Source organism: Anthonomus grandis, chromosome 4, assembly GCF_022605725.1.
Source record: "Anthonomus grandis grandis chromosome 4, icAntGran1.3, whole genome shotgun sequence".
Taxonomy (NCBI): Eukaryota; Metazoa; Arthropoda; class Insecta; order Coleoptera; family Curculionidae; genus Anthonomus; species Anthonomus grandis.
The window spans coordinates 1,627,419-1,651,864 of record NC_065549.1 but is presented as its reverse complement, the minus strand read 5'-3'; the positions used below and the strand labels follow the sequence as shown (position 1 = coordinate 1,651,864).

General features: G+C 32.1%; 1 protein-coding gene across 1 annotated transcript in view; it reads left to right on the top strand.

The window, feature by feature from the left end:
- The window catches only part of LOC126735118 (protein bric-a-brac 1-like), a 56,987-nt gene extending 33,315 nt beyond the window's left edge, over positions 1–23,672 (top strand). Inside the window, exons 2-6 of the mRNA XM_050439048.1 lie at positions 5,966–6,232; positions 10,757–10,905; positions 10,966–11,100; positions 11,182–11,473; positions 22,812–23,672. Of these exons, the coding sequence (XP_050295005.1) occupies positions 5,995–6,232; positions 10,757–10,905; positions 10,966–11,100; positions 11,182–11,473; positions 22,812–23,020 (1,023 nt within the window). The 5' untranslated portion in view covers positions 5,966–5,994 and the 3' untranslated portion in view covers positions 23,021–23,672. The remainder of the gene's footprint in view (positions 1–5,965; positions 6,233–10,756; positions 10,906–10,965; positions 11,101–11,181; positions 11,474–22,811) is intronic.
- The last annotated feature ends 774 nt before the right edge of the window (positions 23,673–24,446 follow it).

Here is a 24,446-nt window from a genome sequence, read left to right as displayed (position 1 = left end):
TTGGAATTCATGGCTGTATTTAGAGTTAAAATTGAATCCCCGAGCTTTCGCCAGAACGTAATTTAGAACTTGTCAAAGTTGACATACCCATTTTCTCGAATATTCAAAAGGGGTTTCGTAATTTCCTCATAACTTCGCTTCTAATTTACTTGGAAGGGAAAAAATTACATTTTTCTAATTGGAATTCATGCCTATACTGCGTGTTAAAATTTCATCTCCGTACAATCACCACAACGTGACTGACAATTCGTCAAAGTTGACTTTTAAATTTTTTTCAAAAATAAAAAAGCGTTTTGAAATTTGTTCATAATTTCGCTTCTAATTTACTTAGAAGGAAGAAATTCATATTTTTATAACTGGAATTCAAGGCCTTACGTCACATTAAATTTATAACCCGGTACCTTCTCCATAGCATGATTGACAGCTTGTCAAACTTGACTTTTCCATTTTTTTCCAATAATCACAGGGTATTTTGAAATTTACTCATAATTGTGCTTCCGTTCTACTTAGAAACGGGAAATTGACTTTTTTATAATTGGAATTTATGCCTGTACCGCGTGTTAAAATTTTATCCCCGCACCTTCACCATAACGTAAACGACAGCCTGTCAAAGTTGACATTTCCATTTATTTAAATAACAAAAGACAGTTTTGAAATTCGTTTATAATTTGGTCTATCTATTTTACCTAGTAGGGAAAAAATTATATTTTTTTGATTGAAAATCATGCCTGTACTGCGTATTGAATTTTATTATCCCGGTGCCTTCACCATAACGTGACAGACAGCTTGTCAAAAGTCCGTTGCTACATTAGATTTGTTATAATAATATATGTATGTGTATATTCCCTCTGTTCCAGTTTGGTTTGTTTTTTTTTTGTATAAAAATTGAATATATTATACTAAGTTGACCATAATGCCCTGAAATGCCTATTAATGCATTGATTGATACGAGTAAGAGAGTTCTATTTTTTATAATAATATATTCAAAATTCGTAGTATTTTATATGCCATAATGTTAATAGTTAAGTTTCTAAACTGTAATTCTATTAATTATAATCTACATTCCGTTGTAAAGATTTTTCACAGGACCTTATTAGGGGCCTCGATATATTTTTTCTAAAATGTTTTGTACAAAATAGTTAAGTCTAGTGCCAATCACTTGTTAAGTTTACTTATTACATACTCGATATTGATCTTCTGTTAAGTTTAATATTCGACTATTAGTGTTAATAATGGAACCGTTAAAACAAAACTGTAATAAGCAATAATAATATCCGAGATGGATTTTCTCGCTTTACCGATAAGATTTTATATTATTTTCTCTTAAAAAAAAAAAAAAGCAATTCGCCTTAATTAAAACTCATTGTATTCGCGTTTGTTTTTTCCGAAAAGTTATTTCAATAAAGAACTATTAACTTTAATTAGTGTTTTATTTAATTTAGTTCGATTAAAGACGGAGGGGACTGAGTCACGGCCGTATTAAAAGAAATAACAAAATAAATTTAGTTTAATGGACTTATTGTGCTCCCGCAATAAGAATAATTTTATTTTTTATATTTTTGACCTCTGGGATAAGTAACGGAGTTTACAGGGTGGCCCTCGTTCCGTTAACAATTCTTTAAGGTACCAGATTTAGTCGTGACTTTCTTATTTTAAATGAGACACCCTGTATGTTTTTACGTGCAATCTGAGGGAGCACATGCTATATTTTGCATGAAAGGTTTTCGGGATATACGCAGTTGAATGTGGCTGTCAGTATGTCAAACATTTTGACAGCTTATATCTCCTAAACTATTTGACCGAATTGTGCTTGTGATCTCTCATATTCAGTTTCATTTAAAATATTAATGCCATGTATTTGGATACTCTATATACATATAATAGAATTTTAAAATAATCATTAGGTAAGTGTAAATAAGATGAATGACAATCAGACTTATATATGCTATTGACTGCTACACAAATGACACTTTTTTACTAATTTTTTGTTTTTTTTTTGTTCTCTTTTACAGGTTTTTCATCCTAAATGGTAATATTATTTTATTTTATTTTATTATTTTTTTTACACGTTTATCGAATATTGTTGCCCATACGAAGTTTTTGCAACACTCTGTATAACACTGCAAAACATAAATATAGGTTAGGTATAATACATTTGCCTTTTTGCAGATTTTGGCACACATTTATTAGTTAATTGATTCAATTTATCTAACCACCCAGACTGTCTAAAGAGAATTTTTCTTTTCAAAAATCTTCAATAACTTTTAAAATTTTTGATTTATGGCTAAATGGTATTCTTTATGATTTATTCAATTTTTAATTAGGAATTTAATGGTTAAAGAAAATTTTCCATGTTCCTAGTAGTTTTCGAGAAAATTAGGAAAAACTCTTCAGAGGTTTTTGATAGTTTTCTAAAAAACTGTTTGACTTACATTAAAAAAAAAAATTGGATCTGATGCGCATTGACATGTCCAACAACTTTTATTTGAAAATTTTTTTTGTCAAGCCTATAGTTCTCCAGAAAAAAAATAAAAACTAAAATTATGAACATTTTTCTGTGGTACCCCCTTAGGATTTATTGCAGAAGGTTTTTTTTGGAAAATTGGGTATAACATTTTTTGGGTACATTTTTCGAAAAAGTTTTATAGGACTTTTTTAATGCCCTTTAGGTGATTTATCAATTTACCAAAAAAAAAATTAATTTTTGAAAAAAAAATTTTTTTACAATTTTTTTACCAAAAATTTTTCAAAAATCTTCCATAACTCTTTTATTTTTCGATTTACGGCTAAATAGTATTCTTTATGGTTTGTTCAATTTTTGATTGAGCATTTAATGCTAAAAGAAAATCTTCAATATTCTTAGTAGTTTTCAAGAAAATGAAGAAAAACTGCTTAGAGGTTTTTCCCAATTTTCTAAAAAACTGTGTGACCTAAAAAATATTTTTTTGCTGCATCTGATGCGCACTGACATTCCAAACAACTTTTATCTTAACTATTTTTTTTTCAAACTAATAGTTTTCCAGAAAAAAAATAAAAACTAAAATTATGAACCTTTTCCTATGGTACCACCCCTTACGATTTATTGCGGAAGATTTTTTTTGGAAAATTGGGTATAACATATTTTGGGTACATTTTTCAAAAAAGTTTTATAAGACTTTTTTGATGCCCTTTGGGTAATTTATCGATTTACCAAAAAAAAAATTTTTTTTTGAAAAAAACATTTTTTTTCAATTTTTTAGCAAAAAAAATTTGTAATTTTTCAAAAATCTTCCATAACTCTTTTATTTTTCGATTTACGGCTAAATGGTGTTCTTTATGATTTGTTTAGTTTTTGATTGGACATTTAATGCTAAAAGAAAATTTTCCATATTCTTAGTAGTTTTCGAGAAATTGAGGAAAAACTGCTTAGAGGTTTTTCTCAATTTTCTAAAAAACTGTGGGACTTAAAAAAATTTTTTTTATTGCATCTGGTGCGCATTGATATTCCAAACAACTTTTGTTTAAATAATTTTTTTTTTCAACCAATAGATTTCCAGGAAAAAAAATAAAAACTAAAATTATGAACCTTTTCCTATGGTACCACCCCTTACGATTTATTGCGGAAGATTTTTTTAGGAAAATTGGGTATAACATTTTTTGGGTAGATTTTTCAAAAAAGTTTTATAAGACTTTTTTGATGTTCTTTGGGATATTTATCGATTTACAAAAAAAAAATAAAATTTTTGAAAAAAAAAATTTTTACAATTTTTTTACCAAAAATTTTACAAAAATCTTCCATAACTCTTTTATTTTTCGATTTACGGCTAAATGGTATTCTTTATGGTTTGTTCAGATTTTGATTGAGCATTCAATGCTAAAAGAAAATTTTCCATATTCCTAGTAGTTTTCGAAAAAATGAGGAAAAACTGCTTAGAGGTTTTTCCCAATTTTCTAAAAAACTGTGTGACTTAAAAAATATTTTTTTGCTGCATTTGATGTGCATTGATATTCCAAACAACTTTTGTTTAAATAATTTTTTTTTCAACCAATAGATTTCCAGGAAAAAAAAATAAAAACTAAAATTATGAACCTTTTCCTATGGTACCACCCCTCACGATTTATTGCGGAAGATTTTTTTGGGAAAATTGGGTATAACATTTTTTGGGTAGATTTTTCAAAAAAGTTTTATAAGACTTTTTTAATGTCCTTTAGGTGATTTATCAATTTACCAAAAAAAAATTAATTTTTGAAAAAAATTTTTTTTTACAATTTTTTTAATTTTTCAAAAATTTTCCATAACTCTTTTATTTTTCGATTTACGGCTAAATAGTATTCTTTGCGATTTGTTCAAATTTTGATTGGGGATTCAATGCTAAAAGAAAATTTTCTATATTCTTAGTAGTTTTCGAGAAAATCAAGAAAAACTGCTTAGAGGTTTTTCTCAATTTTCTAAAAAACTGTGGGACTTAAAAAATATTTTTTTGCTGCATCTGATGCGCATTCATATTCCAAACAACTTTTATTTTAACTATTTTTTTTTAAAACCAATAGTTTTCCAGAAAAAAAATAAAAACTAAAATTATGAACATTTTCCCATGGTACCACCCCTTACGATTTTTTGCGGAAGGTTTTTTTGGGAAAATTGGGTATAACATATTTTGGGTACATTTTTCAAAAAAGTTTTATAAGACTTTTTTGATGCCGTTTGGGTGATTTATCGATTTACCAAAAAAAAAATTAAATTTTTGAAAAAAAAATGTTTACAATTTTTTTACCAAAAATTTTTCAAAAATCTTCCATAACTCTTTTATTTTTCGATTTACGGCTAAATGGTATTCTTTATGATTTGTTTAGTTTTTAATTGGGCAATCAATGCTAAAAGAAAATTTTCCATATTCCTAGTACTTTTCGAGAAATTAGGAAAAACTCTTCAGAGGTTTTCCTCAATTTTCTAAAAAACTATTGAACTTTCTCAACTGCCTGGAATAAATAAATTATTTTCTCATAGATTCAGTGTGACTCAAAAAAATTTGAGGCAGTTTTCTCGATCCATTTTTCAATTTTCTCCTTGTTTCAAACAGTCATCAATCTCAGTTTTCTTCAATTTGGACCTTCTGTATTATTTTCAGATAGTTAAAAACACTATTACACTATATGAACAAGTGTCAAAAAATTCTGTAAACAATCATTCATTAATCGATCTTTGACTATATTAAAAATTGAATTTGTTATTAGAATCCTATTACCCTAATATTAAATGTATAACTGTATACATTTACAATTTGTCAACATTTTTACATGCACCAACAAATAACTAAAAAAAAACACATACATTTCTTAAGAATTTAACTCTCTCTCTCCTTATCCCCCTAATCATTCAATTAAAGCCGTAATTAAAATTAACACAGACGTCATAATGTTTCCCATTCACGAATGATTAAAACAATAATTACAACTATTTAGATTACCGCGAGAACATAAATAATAAAAAAAGAATTAGTGATATAATCGCGGTCGTTATTTAAAAAGATATTTATTAACAACACGTTTGTGTGGTAAGACTTTGTTATACAGGGTGGTGTGCAACAAAAAAAAATTCCCGAGGCGATCGTAAACAACGTCGACGATAACAATCTAAGATTAGATGTGGCAACAGTATTCGAGTAGATTTAAAAAGTTGGTTATGCTACAGTTGTTTTCACGCCCCACGTATCTACAGTAATAATATTAATAATAATATATAAAATAGTCGATTTCTGATTATTTTTATGTATTGGTATTTATTACAATGCGCGCCTTATAAATTATTTACTTAAGGCTATATGTATTTATATCACGTCATATGGTGAGAGTTAATTCTTGATTTATTTATTCCTTACGGGGTGTTTTGTAACAAAAAATAAAGATCCTAAAATAATGAAACACCCCGTATATATCTCCAAAATCCAAATACTAATATTTCTTTTTCCATTTCTCTTCCTTCTAGCAGACAGCTACCAATACCAACTTCAGTCGATGTGGCAAAAGTGCTGGAACACCAACCAGAGTCTCGTGCACAACCTGAGGTTTCGGGAACGGGGACCGTTGAAGTCCTGGAGGCCGGAAACAATGGCGGAAGCCATTTTTTCGGTGCTAAAAGAGGGACTGTCGCTATCGCAGGCCGCTAGAAAATACGATATTCCTTATCCCACCTTCGTGTTGTACGCCAATAGGGTCCATAATATGTTAGGACCGTCTGCTGACGGCGGATCTGGTAAGTCTCCACCTTGTCATGTGTCATTTGTCAAAGCTTATTAGACATTTGGAAGGCCATTGGTTGGTTCTCACACCTCCGTTGAACCAGTTCTCATTTGTCAAATGTCATCTGTCAAACATGAGAATACAGTAGTGAAGATTCCAATCCTAGGAACTTAACATTTAAGATTATTCTTTAATAACTCTTCGCAAAAAAGTCTAAATTATAATGATTGTAATTCCAATTATTGGCAGCTTCAGTCAGCCTTACTAAGGCCGATCGCATACTTATAAGACATTAATTCAAAGTCAATGCTGTCATTCGAATTCATGTCGCCCAGCACTAATTTTATCTACTAGTGCTGAGCTATTGATTGAAGCACCACAGATGCTTCATCTGTCATTCTATCTGTCAAATGTACCAACCTTGTCAATTGTCATCTGTCAAGCATTTGTAAAAAAAAACGAGCTCATCAACGATATTAAAGCACGAACCTAATAAATATACCTGGACTGCTAATGCATATGGCCACGATACCCAAAAGTGACCACTGCCTGGTGGCCGCCATTTTTATAGTGGTTGTGTCCTTTTGATATTGGTCACTCTGAACATTTTCAGTGTTGCCAACAAAAAATATAATAAATAATAATAATAATATAATAATATTCTTTATTTAGCACTTGGCTAATACATTCAATTTGCTAAATTTAGTAGTATAAAAAATAAGTAAAACCTATAGTAATACATAAACTGTACATCACATAACGCTATTTCTAAATAAATGTTTTTTAACATTCTTATTAAATAACCTTAAATTACTTGCGTTCTTGATTTCTAATGGAAGAGAGTTAAAAGCTTGCAACCCTTCAAAAAACAGTGATTTTTGCAATAAAGTTGATCTAACTCTTGATATATGATAATCATTTCTTGACCTTATATTATATTGTTGAAAGTTGGATCTTTTCTCTAAAAAATGTTGCAGATATGATGGCATAAATCCATGCTCTATTTTATAAATTAAAATTAAATTTGCCTTAAGAATATTTTGCTTCACAGGAAGCCATTTTAATATTTGAAGCATCTGATTGATAGGTGTATACTTATTACCGTTAAGAATAATTCGCATTACTTTATTTTGTTGAAGTTGTAACTGATTTATATATTCCTGAGAGCATGATATAAGTAACGAGGAACAGTAATTAAAGTGCGGCAAAATAATTGTATTGTATACTAACATTTTAGTCCATTGAGACAAGCAATTAGAAATTCTCCTAAAAGACCCAACTTTCTTGGCAATCTTTTTAGAAATATAATTTACATGACCATGGAAATTTAATTGTTGATCTAAGAGTACTCCTAAATATTTTATTTCACTGACAAATTGAATTTTTGACTTATTAATTTCAATATTTAAACCTTGATCTAAAAATTTTTTACAATTTGCTTTGGTACCTATTAGCATACACTTTGTTTTTGATTCGTTTAGTTTTAATTTATTTTTACAAAGCCATTGATACAAAATATTCAATTCTGAATTTAAAATATTTGTAGCTTCCTTGTAATTTTTACCTGACACACAAATTACTGTATCATCTGCAAATAAATTTACGAAAGAGTTTTGTAAAACAGTATAGATATCGTTTATATATATAAAACGAACAACAGCGGTCCAAGAACACTACCCTGTGGTACACCTACGATACTTTCTATTTTATTTGAAAACTTGTGTCCTATAGATTCTCTATTATACCTCTTATCCAGGTAATTTTTATTCCAGTCCAAAGCTCTATTACATACACCATAATATAACAGTTTTTTAAGAAGAATATTACGGTCTAATGTCTCAAAAGCACGTTGAAGATCCACAAATATGTCTTCGTTAATGTCTTTTCGCCATGTCCCACACACATACTGAAGAGCAGATTCACAAGAGTGATTATTCCTAAACCCTGACTGTCCAATATATAACAGTTTATGTTGTTCAAAGTATTGTCTCAACTGCTGGCATACAATTGTCTCTATAATTTTATCAATGACGGGCAATAAATTTATTGGTCGAAAATCTGCAGGAATCTTTGGAGTGGTTACCTTTGGTATTGGAATCATTACACTAGTTTTTAAATCACTTGGAATTATGCTAGTTGATAGGCATGAATTAACTAAATGCAATAAAGGGTATCCAATGACACTAAATAAATCTTTTACCAATTTCACACTAAGCACATTATCACTAGTTTTTTTTATTTTTTAATCCAAAAACTGTCTTTTTCAATTGTGACAGATTGACATTTTTAAAATGTGAAATTTGTATACTCGGAGAATTAGTTGTATTACAAGTCCATTCTATTGTTTCAATACTTGCAGCAATATCTTGTAAGCTATCTGAATAAAATTGATTAAAGTTTTCCTCTATACTACCTGTATATGTCCCAAAATCAACATCCATATAATCAACAGATTGTTTGTTATTTCCCAGTAAACCTTTTAAGGTCCTCCACATATTGCGACTATCACCTTTACATTGATCAATTTTATTATCATAATATTTGGTTTTTTCAGTACGCATTACCGAGGTTACTTTGTTTCTGAGTTTTTGATAGCTCTTCCAGTCACAATCGGTTTTTGTAAAGCAAAATCTTCTATAAGCCAAGTTTCTTTCCCGTTGAACCTCTTGAACCGCCGCATTAATCCATGGATATTTTTTTACAGAATATCTGTTTTCAGGCGCAAACTTATCTAAAGCTGTTTGGATTATGCTTATAAAATCATTATATACAATATTTACATCTGTCGAGGTGTAATTCCAATTCGCGCCCACCAGTTCCTCATTTATTTGGTTAATAGTCTCACGATTTATAGTTCTTTTCGAAGTATACAGCTTATTATGCCTGAAAGAATCACTGCAATTTTGTACTCCAATAATTTCATGGTCAGTTATTACAGGAAAATTTCTCTGTATTTCTATGGCTTTAAACTCATTTGTATAGATATGATCAATGAGCGTAGATGATGTGTTTGTGATTCTTGTAGGGGCTTTAACAATCTGCTTAAGGCCACCAGTTTCTGCAATACTTTTCAATCGCTTTGCTTCATTGTTTTCTTTTAAGAGGTCTATATTAAGGTCACCCAAAATAAATGTTTTCTACTGATGTATTAGATCCTCATTTAATTTTTGTTCAAAGTAGTTTAAGAACTGTCTGCAATTTGAATTAGGTGACCTATATATCGATCCTATCAACAATGTCTCTTTTCCCACATGTAAAACGATCCAGAGAGCCCAATATTCATAGTCCATTGCATCGTTCCATATAACAGAATGGGTTGCAACATTCTTAATATAAATTATAGTACCACCGGTTCGTCGACTATTCGAATAGCATATTGTTGCAGTATACCCTGGTATGTCCACTTCTTTCTGTTCTATGTCAGATGTAAGATGTGTCTCACTAATGCATACTACTAGAGGGCTGCTGGTATATAATAGATCTTTTATTTCTTGAAAGTGCGAAAAAAGGCTTTGAGCATTAATATGGACAATTAGGTCATTTATATTATGATTAGAAAGTGGCTGCTTTAGTTGCTATATATACCTTGTTTTAGATTTCACTCTTTCTTGAGCCTTCAAATAGCAAGGACAGTTTTTGTCAAAAACAGTGTGTTTGAAATGAATATTAGCAATTTTCAAAATCTCATGTGCATATTTACAGTTTGTACACTCTTGCTCATTAGAACTACATTCTGTGCTCTTATGATTTTTGTTACACAGAGGACATGTGAAACCAGTTTGTCTACAGTTTACTGCTTTGTGACCATATTTCGTTAATAACGTTATGAAGTTAACGTTTGACGTGTGAGTATAGCGGATTGCTTAGTTTTTGGCGATTTGTAAACGACGCTTTGGTATATCGTCTGGAACAGGCGATGTATCTTCCTTCTTATTTAATATGTGAATAATGTATCACCATCTTTATTTAAAGGTATTTAGTTCACTGTTTCTTAAAACCGATTGTCTTGTAATACCGATTGACTTGTTTCCATTATCACAAATGGACTTTCCTAGATCGAATATGTTTATTTAAGGTTTGTTAAAAATGTAACACCCTGGCTCAAAATCCATACTTCTACCTCCTTTTTAAATTTCTTTATATACTTTGAATTTCTCTCATCTGACCAGGTATCATATTATACAATCTTGGAGAATAAGAAAATAGGGAGCTTATAAGGAGCATCTGTTTCTTGTATTTATATTTATTTCATTTTTCTTTAAGTGTCTTAATATCTCGAAACAATACAGTTGACGCATATCCAACTGCTGACTATCAAAAAATAAACGATCCGTTGGGTGTTGGGTATTATCCGTTATTTTTGAACCGTGGCTAAAGTTCTCAAATGTGATTCACACACATCTCCTCCCCATTTGGTCGACCCACACTATGTTAAGTGACTTTCAACAAGTGCGTTATAGAGAATTTTTAATTGCTTAACAGTCGGAAAAATCTTAAATGTAGCAACATGTCGTGCTTACACCACTTTCTCCTATAGATTTACGACCTAAAGGACGCGGTAGGCCCCAAAGGATCCTACTGGGCGTATGGCCAGACGAGCACATAAGAGGAGTAATAAGAGCGGTGGTGTTCCGGGATTCCCACCAAATCAAAGACGATTCGCATATGGCTTACCCCCGATTACATGTAAGTCCCTTACCATTACGTTTCTGGCACAATGTGGCAATGGTGGTTTTTTTTTTGTAGGACGGCGTTACCATCCAGAGTTACCCGAACAACGCGTGCAGCAACGGAGCTGACCCCAACGTTTCACCTGGGGCAGCCGCAGCTGCCGCCGTCGCTGCCGTAGCCCAAGGACTGAGACAACAAATGTGCAGTATGGTAAGTTTATATTTCTAAAATTTGGATGCACCTTAATAAACGTCAAATTTCTAAATCGACAAATGACGTGTTTGTTTTCAGGTTGCCGCGGCACATAATCAAAGTTCCGCGCACGACACGAACCCCGTGGCGAGTCTGGTGAACACGCTAGCGTTGGCGGGACATTGCGGTAGCGTGCCGCTACCCAGTAACGGCGCCCCGCCGATGAGCATGAGTCACCTGGCGAGCATGCGCAACATGAGCAGTCCCGCGGGAAGCATACAGGACCTGAGGATCAGTCCCGCCGGTTCCGCTGGGATGGAGAGTCCGATTTCGTCGCCCTTGGGTCTGACCGTGTCCAGCACGATGGAACCGGCCATCAATATGAATATAGGTAATAACTTATATGACTACTGTCAGACTAATAGTAATGTTTTCTACTAGTAGAGATGTGTTTTTTCCCTACTTGGCAAATCTTGTCATTATCTTCAGTAGTAGGCCTCTCTTCAGTGCCAATAATAATTTCGTACAGACCCTTTGCCATCAATACCACTTACTACTGGAACCGCCAAACATTCCAGTTTGTACCATTTAGCTTCATGATAGTGGTCGCCTCCAATTTCTTTGTTCTTTTATTCTTCAGGTTTCACTACATTTTATTATTCAATAAAAATTTAAACTCTTCAGATTACTACCACAATTGGGAAAGTGCCTGGGCCCATAACCTGTAGTTGTGGATAGTGAAAAAGGAGTTTATTAGAGAGTTTAAGTGCAGCAAATCCTACGTGCCTAAGGATGCCGCGCCTGCGCATTTCATTCATTTTTTACGTTTCGCTTGAAATTCGGGCTACGGGTGTACGTTATTCTGCGTTGCTCCACGGGACTAATTTACTGCACGTACGTATACGGGGGGATCGGAATTGGTCCTACTCGGAATTTGTCCTACGTTTACGAATCCGGCCGAACGGTTAAAAACAGTGTTGTCAGAACTCTAAAATATTCTTAGCAATGTGACAGAAATTCAGTATTCAGTTTAGGGAGGGGGATACTGTGTGAAATTGAATGTGATACCAACCATACAACAACTACAACGAATAAGGCCGTTCAATCTAGAACTTATTGTTGTGTGTGTGTGTGTGTGTTGCAAAGATGGAAGGATTTGGTAATCAAAGATTTTTTGATCAAGAATTTATTAATGAAGTCAAAAGGTATGAAACTTTTAATAAAATTTAAATTTAAAATTAAATCAGTTTTATACTTATACAAATTATTATAAAATAGACAATATAATTATGAGGAAAATCGAAGTTTATGACCAATATGCTCTATTTTTTTTAAATATACGAAACCTGATCCAACCTTGGGCCAACCTAACTCGCCCTAACTTTGTCTAATCAAATGATAACGACTGGACATCAATTTAAGCATTATTAAAATTAATTGGCTACACAACGTCCTGGTGACTTGGGTTGGCCCAAGGTTGGGTTAGGTTTTGAATATTTTAAGAAAATAGAGAATATTGGTCATAAAACTTTGATTTACCTCATATATTGCCTATTTTACTTGGATCGTTACGTTATTGCCCGGCCATTATCGTTAATGTGCGAATTTTCATCATTGATCGTAACATATACACTATACAGAATACCCCATATTTCCATATAACAATAATACAGTTGCCGAACGCGTGCGCCATCTAGCTATTAACAGTTGCGACACAGACAATCCATCGCATCGGTCGCTATTTAGCTGCCGAAATTCGTAAATACGGCGTTGTCAAATATAAATACCTCCTATCCTTGCTTCTATATCGAAATACAAACCCAGGATTTTCGAGGAAAAGCCGAACCGTTCCGATCGACCGTAGGACAAAATCTGAGTAGGACTAAAGGTCGGGGCACACATATCCGTACCGAGGACGCACCGTGCCCGCAGCGCAGCTCGGCCGTGTCTCTGTTGTCAACAACACTATAGTAATCATATGGCGAAGTCTTAACATCAGCGCACCGTGCCCGAGCATGTAGCAGGCACCGCATCCGTGACGAGTGGGAATAGTTTTGTTTAATTTTCAACGATGACGGTGCGTTGTACGGTCTCGAACGAGCAATAAAATTTAGCTATTCAAAATGGAAATTGAAAGGTTAATAGAGGAAATAAGGAAGTTTCCATCACTGTATGATCAAATAGTTCATCAGAAATAGTTCATATTGCAGTAGAGTTTTTAATTATGTAAGAAAAAGGCAAATACTGTTTGCCTCTACTAAATTAGTGCCTCTAATAAACAATGTAATGCATATTTAAACTTCTTTTAAGAGCGCATAAAAACTCGGCTATTTTGGGTGGAGGCTTCAATTTATATGATTATAAAAATATTAATTAACTGCTATACGAAAATGGAACTAAATATGTGTATAATTTTTAAAACTTCCTGCTTTGGGAACCGCTGCTTATGGTACGCAGATATGGCACTAAATGATCCTTAAAAACTCTTGTACGCAAATAGTACGTACGGAAATGGCACGACACCAAAACAACACCACATACCGACAAACACAATTTAAAATTCTTACATTAATCAAAATTAAAAAGTTTACATGTTAAATACTAAAATTTAAATGTTGATATTAGAAAGATTGACCTTTTTGGCTTTTATCTTTTATTTTATAATGTAAATAACTTACCTCAAACACACCGCTAGCCTTTCTTTTGGTGTTATTGATAACCGCCAAAAGGTATCTTTCCTCATCAATTTTTTTCCAGCTTTTTCAGTAGCTTATGAAACGTAGATTGTGTCATTCTAAAGTACTAATAGAATTTTGTCTCGTCATCCATTAGATGAGGAAATAGTGTGCTGAATTCTCCTTCTGCAGTTCTTGCTTTCCAAGGTTCTTTGCTCAAGTTATTCTTTTCATTTCTGACTTTGTTTTCTTCCTCTTCATACAATGCAATAGCTAGCGTTGCTAATTCACTATTACCAAATTTCGATAACATTTTTCTTTGAAATAAATTTAATGTACCAACCCAATTAAGTTTCGATCCAAACTGAATAGTTTGAAGTGCGTCGTGACCGTCCAATGCGATGCGGGATGCGGCCGTGTGTCGGAGACGTGTGTTTTGGGAAATAACGCACCGAGACACGGCCGAGCTACGCTGCGGGTACGGTGCGGTCTCGGTACGGATATGTGTGCCCCGACCTTAATTCCGCCTTCTCCGTATACGCGGAACGTCCCGAGTATCCACGATTCGACTCGATTCCAGTGCAGATTAGGTTTTAGGTTATGTTATGATAGGGATCATCCCAAACAAAAACAAAGGTGCAAAAGTTTTGTAGTTTGATTATATTAGTTTTGGGTTTTGGTTGCTTAGTTGGGTTAATTTTGTTTGATTATTTGTTTTTGCTGCTAATGAATTAGATCCTCTGATAACGTAACCCTCAATAGTTTCCAGTAAGGGTAAGTTTAGTTTTTATGTCTCATGACTTTTCGGGTTTTCAGTTAAGCTGTTTATGTTCAATTTAATATGTTTCAATTAAGCTGTTTATGCTTTCATCTTAGTTGCCTAGAAGTTGATGAAGAAATCTAGTTTATTTATCCCATCCAATGTAAGATATGGCTATTTTATTTAATTTCCTATATTTCTATTACTAAAAAAACAATAGTAAATGAAAGACAAAGTAATAAAAATTATCCCGCCGGGCACTTGACAAATGACAAGTCGCTGTCAATTCTGTCACGTCACGTCAACACGCAGAACCTATTTCGCTTAAACTCATTTCGCAGGACACCTAACGTTATACTCGTGCGTGCGTTAACCTCGTTTAACGTGCGTAAATCTTGGCTACGTCGTCGCTGCACTTAAACTCTCTAATAACATAAAACACGTGCAAAGAACAAGAAAAAAGTAACGTAACCTAATAACTTATATGACTACTGACATCCGACTACTGTCAAACTAATAGTAATGTTTTCCACTAGTAGGGTTATATGTTGATTGTTTCACTACAAAACGAAGGTCTTGGGTGCGATAAATGTCGATGTATTAACTTTTAATAGCAATAGTAAGTCATTGGTTCAAAAGAGAACGATGTTCTACGTTGATACTCCTTGCGTCAACTTCATAGATTCTCAGAGCCAATGCTTGTACTTACTGCCCAATTTGATTTCTACAGGCACTTTCAGCGATTTACTATTGCCACATTGTTTTTCATTCACAAATGAGTCTTCGTATCGTTCATAAGCAAATTGATCCCAAGAGAAGCACATCCAATACATTAAAGACCTGGGACCTTATTCATCCCAAGCAGCTTTAATATTATCTGTGTTTCTGTGGTTTTTGCCCGGAAAAAATTGATTTCTTTACTTATGTGATCTATTTTAAATGCTCCTTTCATTTCTAATTATTGCTCAACCATTGCTCATGATGAATGAACTATCTAGTTTTAATATTAATTTGGGAGTTTACTACTCGATTTTATAATTTTTTATAAGAGGCATCATTTCTTTTACATGGAATATTAAATGTTGGACATCGGTCAATTTTTCGCCATTAATTAATCATTAATCTTGCAAATATTATAAATTTCCTGTAAAAATAAATTGGCAAAAAAACAGATTTGTAAAGGATGGACGAAGACCCAAGGAAAAATTGGATTTTTGAAAATACTTCATACTAAGACACTAGTAATATTCAAAAGCTTTTGAGGGAGAAGAGATTCTAAAGGGATTCCCGAGGATGCATTTTATATACGAAACTTAGTTTGAGATACCAAAAATTAATAATTTAAAGCACTTTTGATTTGGTCATAAATTGATGGCAACGTGTTTCACAAAAATTCAACTTCCACCCACGCACGATAACTCAAAAATTATTTAAGAGATATTCATGAGGGTGTCATTTAAAAATAACCTGATTCCCAGTAAAGAATTTTATATATAAATAATTATTGTGGCATAAGAATTTTCTGAGTTAGACTCAGATTTGTGAGAGATCAACCCAAGCCAAGCTAAAATGGGATTTTTGAGAACTAAATTTATATTGAGACACTATTGAATGATACTCAATAACATTTTTTTTCAGAGAATCTGCAAGGATTACTAAGCATGAATTCCGTATACGAAACCTTGTTTTAAGTGCCAAAATTATTCATCTACAGCGCTTTTGGTTCGGTCATAATCGATGACAATGTTTTTCACAAAAATTCAACTTCTACCCACGATAACTCAAAAATTATTTGAAGGATTTTTATGAGGTTTTCACTAAAAAATAACAGGATTCTTAATAAAGAATTTCATATATAAAGGGTTGTCGTGGCTTAAGAACTTTCTGAGTTACAATCAATTTTTTGAAGGATAAACTTAGATTTTTGAGAATTGAATCTAAAACACTTCATATTGAGATACTATTGAGTAATACTCAAAAAGTTTGTCATTTTTAATTTTTTTTTCGGAAAGTCCAGTAGGATTCCTGAGGATGAATTCCGTATACGAAACCTTGTTTTAAGCGCCAAAATTAATTATCTACAGCGCTTTTGGTTCGGTCATAATTGATGACAATGTTTTTCACAAAAATTCAACTTCTACCCATGATAACTCAAAAATTATTTGAAGGATTTTTATGAGGCTTCCACTAAAAAATAACACGATTCTTAATAAAGAATTTCATATATAAAAAATTGTTGTGGCTTAAGAACTTTCTGAGTTACAATTGAATTTGTGAAGCATAAATTTAGATTTTTGAGAATTGAATCTTAAACACTTCATATTGAGACACTATTGAGTAATACTTAACAAGTTTTTGGAGCATTTTTAGTTTTTTTTTGGAGAGTCCAGTGGGATTCCTGAGGATGAATTCCATATACGAAACCTTGTTTTAAGTGCCAAAATTAATCATCTACAGCGCTTTTGGTTCGATTATAATTGATGACAATGTTTTTTGACAAAAATTCAACTTCTACTCACGATAACTCAAAAATGATTTGAAGGATTTTTATGAGGCTTTCACTAAAAAATAACATCATTCTTAATAAAGAATTTCATATATAAAGAGTTGTTGTGGCTTAAGAACTTTCTGAGTTACAATCAATTTTTTGAAGGATAAACTTAGATTTTTGAGAATTGAATCTAAAACACTTCATATTGAGACACTATTGAGTAATACTCAAAAAGTTTGTCATTTTTAGTTTTTTTTTCGGAAAGTCTCGTGGGATTCCTGAGGATGAATTCCGTATACGAAACCTTGTTTTAAGCGCCAAAATTAATTATCTACAGCGCTTTTGGTTCGGTCATAATTGATGACAACGTTTTTTGACAAAAATTCAACTTCTACGCACGATAACTCAAAAATTGTTAAAGGGGTTTTTATGAGGCTTTCATTAAAAAATAACACCATTCTTAATAAAGAATTTCATATATAAAGAGTTGTCGTCGCTTAAGAACTTTCTGAGTTACAATCAAATTTGTGAAGGATGGACCCAGACGAGGTTAAATTTAGATTTTTGAGAATTGAATCTAAAACACGTCATATTGAAACACTATTGAGTAATACTCAAAAAGTTTGTCATTTTTAGTTTTTTTTTCGGAAAGTCCAGTGGGATTCTTGTGGATGAATTCCGTATACGAAACTTTGTTTTAAGTGCCAAAATTAATCATCTACAGCGCTTTTGGTTCGGTCGTAATCGATGGCAATGTTTTTCACAAAAATTCAACTTCTACCCACGATAACTCAAAAATTATTAAAGGGATTTTTATGAGGCTTTCACTAAAAAATAACATCATTCTTAATAAAGAATTTCATATATAAAGAATTGTTGTGGCTTAAGAACTTTCTGAGTTACAATCAAATTTGTGAAGGATAAACTTAGATCTTTGAGAATTGAATCTAAAACACTTCATATTGAGACACTATTGAGTAATACTCAATAAGTTTTTGGGGCATTTTTAGTTTTTCTTTTTGGAGAGTCCAGTGGGATTCCTGAGGATGAATTCCGTATACGAAACCTTGTTTTAAGTGCCAAAATTATTCATCTACAGCGCTTTTGGTTCGATTATAATTGATGACAATGTTTTTTGACAAAAATTCAACTTCTACTCACGATAACTCAAAAATTATTTGAAGGATTTTTATGAGGCTTTCACTAAAAAATAACACGATTCTTAACAAAGAATTTCATATATAAAGAGTTGTCGTGGCTTAAGAACTTTCTGAGTTACAATCATATTTGTGAGAGATGGACCCAGACGAGGCTAAACTTACATTTTTGAGAATTGAATCGAAAATACGTCATATTGAGACACTATTGAGTAATACTCAAAAAGTTTGTCATTTTTAGTTTTTTTTTCAGAAAGTCCCATGGGATTCCTGAGGATGAATTCCGTATACGAAACCCTGTTTTAAGTGCCAAAATTATTCATCTACAGCATTTTTGGTTCGATCATAATTGATGACAATGTTTTTCACAAAAATTCAACTTCTACCCACGATAACTCAAAAATTATTTAAAGGATTTTTATGAGGCTTTCACTAAAAAATAACACGATTTTTAATAAAGAATTTCATATATAAAGAGTTGTCGTGGCTTAAGAACTTTCTGAGTTACAATCAAATTTGTGAAAGATAAACTTAGATTTTTGAGAATTGAATCTAAAATACGTCATATTGAGACACTATTGAGTAATACTCAAAAAGTTTGTCATTTTTTATATTTTTTTTCGGAAAGTCCAGTGGGATTCCTGAGGATGAATTCCGTATACGAAACTTTGTTTTAAGTGCCAAAATTAATTATCTACAGCGCTTTTGGTTCGATCATAATTGATGACAATGTTTTTCACAAAAATTCAACTTCTACCCACGATAACTCAAAAATTATTTGAAGGATTTTTATGAGGCTTTCACTAAAAAATAACATGATTCTTAGTAAAGAATTTCATATATAAAGAATTTTTGTGGCTTAAGAACTTTCTGAGTTACAATCAAATTTGTAAAGGATAAACTTAGATCTTTGAGAATTGAATCTAAAACACTTCATATTGAGACACTATTGAGTAATACTCAATAAGTTTTTGGGGCATTTTTAGTTTTTCTTTTTGGAGAGTCCAGTGGGATTCCTGAGGATGAATTCCGTATACGAAACCCTGTTTTAAGTGCCAAAATTATTCATCTACAGCATTTTTGGTTCGATCATAATTGATGACAATGTTTTTCACAAAAATTCAACTTCTACCCACGATAACTCAAAAATTATTTAAAGGATTTTTATGAGGCTTTCACTAAAAAATAACACGATTTTTAATAAAGAATTTCATATATAAAGAGTTGTCGTGGCTTAAGAACTTTCTGAGTTACAATCAAATTTGTGAAAGATAAACTTAGATTTTTGAGAATTGAATCTAAAATACGTCATATTGAGACACTATTGAGTAATACTCAAAAAGTTTGTCATTTTTTATATTTTTTTTCGGAAAGTCCAGTGGGATTCCTGAGGATGAATTCCGTATACGAAACTTTGTTTTAAGTGCCAAAATTAATTATCTACAGCGCTTTTGGTTCGATCATAATTGATGACAATGTTTTTCACAAAAATTCAACTTCTACCCACGATAACTCAAAAATTATTTGAAGGATTTTTATGAGGCTTTCACTAAAAAATAACATGATTCTTAGTAAAGAATTTCATATATAAAGAATTTTTGTGGCTTAAGAACTTTCTGAGTTACAATCAAATTTGTGAAGGATAAACTTAGATCTTTGAGAATTGAATCTAAAACACTTCATATTGAGACACTATTGAGTAATACTCAATAAGTTTTTGGAGCATTTTTAGTTTTTTTTTGGAGAGTCCAGTGGGATTCCTGAGGATGAATTCCATATACGAAACCTTGTTTTAAGTGCCAAAATTAATCATCTACAGCGCTTTTGGTTCGATTATAATTGATGACAATGTTTTTTGACAAAAATTCAACTTCTACTCACGATAACTCAAAAATGATTTGAAGGATTTTTATGAGGCTTTCACTAAAAAATAACATCATTCTTAATAAAGAATTTCATATATAAAGAGTTGTTGTGGCTTAAGAACTTTCTGAGTTACAATCAATTTTTTGAAGGATAAACTTAGATTTTTGAGAATTGAATCTAAAACACTTCATATTGAGACACTATTGAGTAATACTCAAAAAGTTTGTCATTTTTAGTTTTTTTTTCGGAAAGTCTCGTGGGATTCCTGAGGATGAATTCCGTATACGAAACCTTGTTTTAAGCGCCAAAATTAATTATCTACAGCGCTTTTGGTTCGGTCATAATTGATGACAACGTTTTTTGACAAAAATTCAACTTCTACGCACGATAACTCAAAAATTGTTAAAGGGGTTTTTATGAGGCTTTCATTAAAAAATAACACCATTCTTAATAAAGAATTTCATATATAAAGAGTTGTCGTCGCTTAAGAACTTTCTGAGTTACAATCAAATTTGTGAAGGATGGACCCAGACGAGGTTAAATTTAGATTTTTGAGAATTGAATCTAAAACACGTCATATTGAAACACTATTGAGTAATACTCAAAAAGTTTGTCATTTTTAGTTTTTTTTTCGGAAAGTCCAGTGGGATTCTTGTGGATGAATTCCGTATACGAAACTTTGTTTTAAGTGCCAAAATTAATCATCTACAGCGCTTTTGGTTCGGTCGTAATCGATGGCAATGTTTTTCACAAAAATTCAACTTCTACCCACGATAACTCAAAAATTATTAAAGGGATTTTTATGAGGCTTTCACTAAAAAATAACATCATTCTTAATAAAGAATTTCATATATAAAGAATTGTTGTGGCTTAAGAACTTTCTGAGTTACAATCAAATTTGTGAAGGATAAACTTAGATCTTTGAGAATTGAATCTAAAACACTTCATATTGAGACACTATTGAGTAATACTCAATAAGTTTTTGGGGCATTTTTAGTTTTTCTTTTTGGAGAGTCCAGTGGGATTCCTGAGGATGAATTCCGTATACGAAACCTTGTTTTAAGTGCCAAAATTATTCATCTACAGCGCTTTTGGTTCGATTATAATTGATGACAATGTTTTTTGACAAAAATTCAACTTCTACTCACGATAACTCAAAAATTATTTGAAGGATTTTTATGAGGCTTTCACTAAAAAATAACACGATTCTTAACAAAGAATTTCATATATAAAGAGTTGTCGTGGCTTAAGAACTTTCTGAGTTACAATCATATTTGTGAGAGATGGACCCAGACGAGGCTAAACTTACATTTTTGAGAATTGAATCGAAAATACGTCATATTGAGACACTATTGAGTAATACTCAAAAAGTTTGTCATTTTTTATATTTTTTTTCGGAAAGTCCAGTGGGATTCCTGAGGATGAATTCCGTATACGAAACTTTGTTTTAAGTGCCAAAATTAATTATCTACAGCGCTTTTGGTTCGGTCATAATTGATGACAATGTTTTTTGACAAAAATTCAACTTCTACGCACGATAACTCAAAAATTATTTGAAGGATTTTTATGAGACTTTCACTAAAAAATAACAAGATTTTTAATAAAGAATTTCATATATAAAGAGTTGTTGTGGCTTAAGAACCTTCTGAGTTAGACTCAGATTTGTGAAAAATGAACCCATGGCAGGCTAAAATAAGTACAAAAGTTAAGACACTTTTGAGTGATACTCTTAATAAGTTTTAAGAGAAATTTTGAATTTTTTTGAGAGTTTAGAGAGATTCCTGAGGATGAATGGCAAGTACGAAACGTTGCTTGAAATGCAAAAATAAATGAGCTACAGCACTTTTCGTTCGGCCATGTTTGACATAGTTCGTCACAATAATTTGTATATAATTATCACAATAAATTGTACAATAGTTCGTCGTCATTCATGATTTAGTACGAACTAACGTACTCATTTTTAAGTTATTGCCATTCGTATGATTCGAATTTCAATAAAGATTCAAAACGTTCAACTCTACACGTTTTGTTCTTAAAAGTAAGGTTATGTTTTGTTCTCTTCTTCTTCTACTTCTTCTTCTTCTTCTTCTTCTTCTTCTTCTAACAGCTGGAAGCAGTTCTACTAACCTTTTCCCAATCCACGTCCGTAGATTTCGCAACCATGATGGCCTTCTTCTTCCTGGACCCCTTTCACCAACACCTTTCCTTGTATTATAGTGTGCAGTAGGGAGTATCGATCTTTATTTCTCATAACATGCTCTCCAGATATTCTAGTTTTCTTTTTTTAATGAGTAACAACTCACATGTCCACGGTATTCTGAACATTCTTCTATACAACTCAAATGCTTCCAGATGCTTAATGGTGGCTTCTGTGAGTGTCCAGAAGTTTACGTTACATCTTAATTGCCCTTTTCACATACGACATTTTCTTTCTTGTGCACTGTCCCATTGCTCAGATATGATGGTTCCAAGGTAGCAATATTATTGAACAACAGTCAATTCGAGTTTCGTTGACACACAGGTGATCTCCATTTATATCTTTATTGCTAATGATCATTTGTTTCGTTTCCTTTACGTTTATATTAAGACCGTATTGTTGACTAAGCTGCGTAATATCATCTACAGTGCTTCTAAACTATCTGCGCTATCATCATGGTATCGTCGGTCAATCATTATTTTATCCTCTATATTGTAACAAAAACTTGCCGGGCCTGTATAGTCTGCTCGATATTGATGATTCTACTGTTATACTAAAATAAAAAATTAATAATTTATTCTAGGAAATAATATGGACGTAGGAATCGGCGTGTCAGGAATGACCTACAAGCCGGCGAGGTCGTTCACCTCGCCACGCCCGGAGAACCTTTTTCAAGAGGACATCGACGACCTGGTGAAACCGATCCACAGCACGTCGTCGACCCCGCGGCCCAAAGACACCCACATGCCCTCGATAAAAATGGAACCGATGACCGAGTGCCGGGGCGAGTGAAGGGCGAGCGTTTCGCCCCCCGAGGCCTAACGTACCATTTGTGATAAATTCCCCCCTCCCCCCCCCCCCCCCCAGCCCCCAACGACACTTTTTACTTGACGTATTGTTGTTAGAGTTGCTAGTACAATGAATCGGCGACTATATATAGAGGTACAATGAATTAGTTCGGGTCCGGGTTGTATTCGATATGATGATTATTTCGTTGTGACCCAATGTTGGTTTTAGAGAAAGGGAATTGTTGTTCTAATGTTCGACGTTTCGATTTTTTTGTGCAATTATCTTCAATATCTTTGATGGAAGTCATAGGAGGTAGCTTCCTCATACATATCATACACGTTTTTTTTAAACCTTTGATTAGAAAATTTGATATATCCCAAGCAGCACACGATAGTTAAATAAACGTTTATTTTTGGTTTACATCAGATGTACATTTTTGGTTGAACTTTTATTACATTTTAATAATATGCAATTATTATTTTATAAAAGTTAAACGTTTAAGTATGGTATATTGTATACTATTTAAAGAAGTTTATAAAACGCGATTAATGAAATTAGATTTTTTTAAATACCTTTAATTTTTTTTCAGATCTGTTTTATGCATCATGGGGCATTTTTCAACATAAAAGAAAAAAATCAATTTTTACCAATGGCGTCCATAAGGGATTTATCGTAAATATCATTTCATAAAAAAAAAATACGCCACTGCATTTTTCTAAAATAAATTCAATTTTTTAAGTCCTTGTTTAGTTTTGAGCCAATCTTATTTGGTATAATTATTGTTTCATACACGTTAATGCATTTTTCTAAATTTCTTTGTGTTTGATATACCATTATTGCATTAGATAAGATATATACGTGTATGAAAAGTATACCATATCCTAAACAGTGGAATATATGTTATATCGATGTCATTATTTTAGGATAATTTTTTTAAAACTATCTTAAAATAACTGAATTACCACTTATTTGCAATAAAAAATGACACAGCTATTGCAATTTTAAATATTATAACAATAATTATATATATGTATAATATCAATACAAAAACAGTGCTATGGATATTATGGACGAAAAACAGTGACTTCAAAAGAATTTCTAACTGGGAAAATATTTGGGGTGGGTGGGGGGTGTAAGGGTTGAGTTGATAAAAAACAATGTTTTTGCAGAAAATATATATTTTATATTTAATTTAATAGCACTGTTTGTTTAAATTTAATCTAATTTTATTTATAAATATTTAGTATAAAAATAGCGTTATTAGATTGGATCATATGGATGAAAAACAACGATTTTTCAGAAGAATTTCATAAAATATTTAAGGTGGAATGAAAAGTGACTTATCTTAAAAAAAAAGTGAATTTCCACTTATTTGCGTTAAAAAATGACAGAAATACTGCAATTTTCATAGCGATACGTCTTGTTTTCG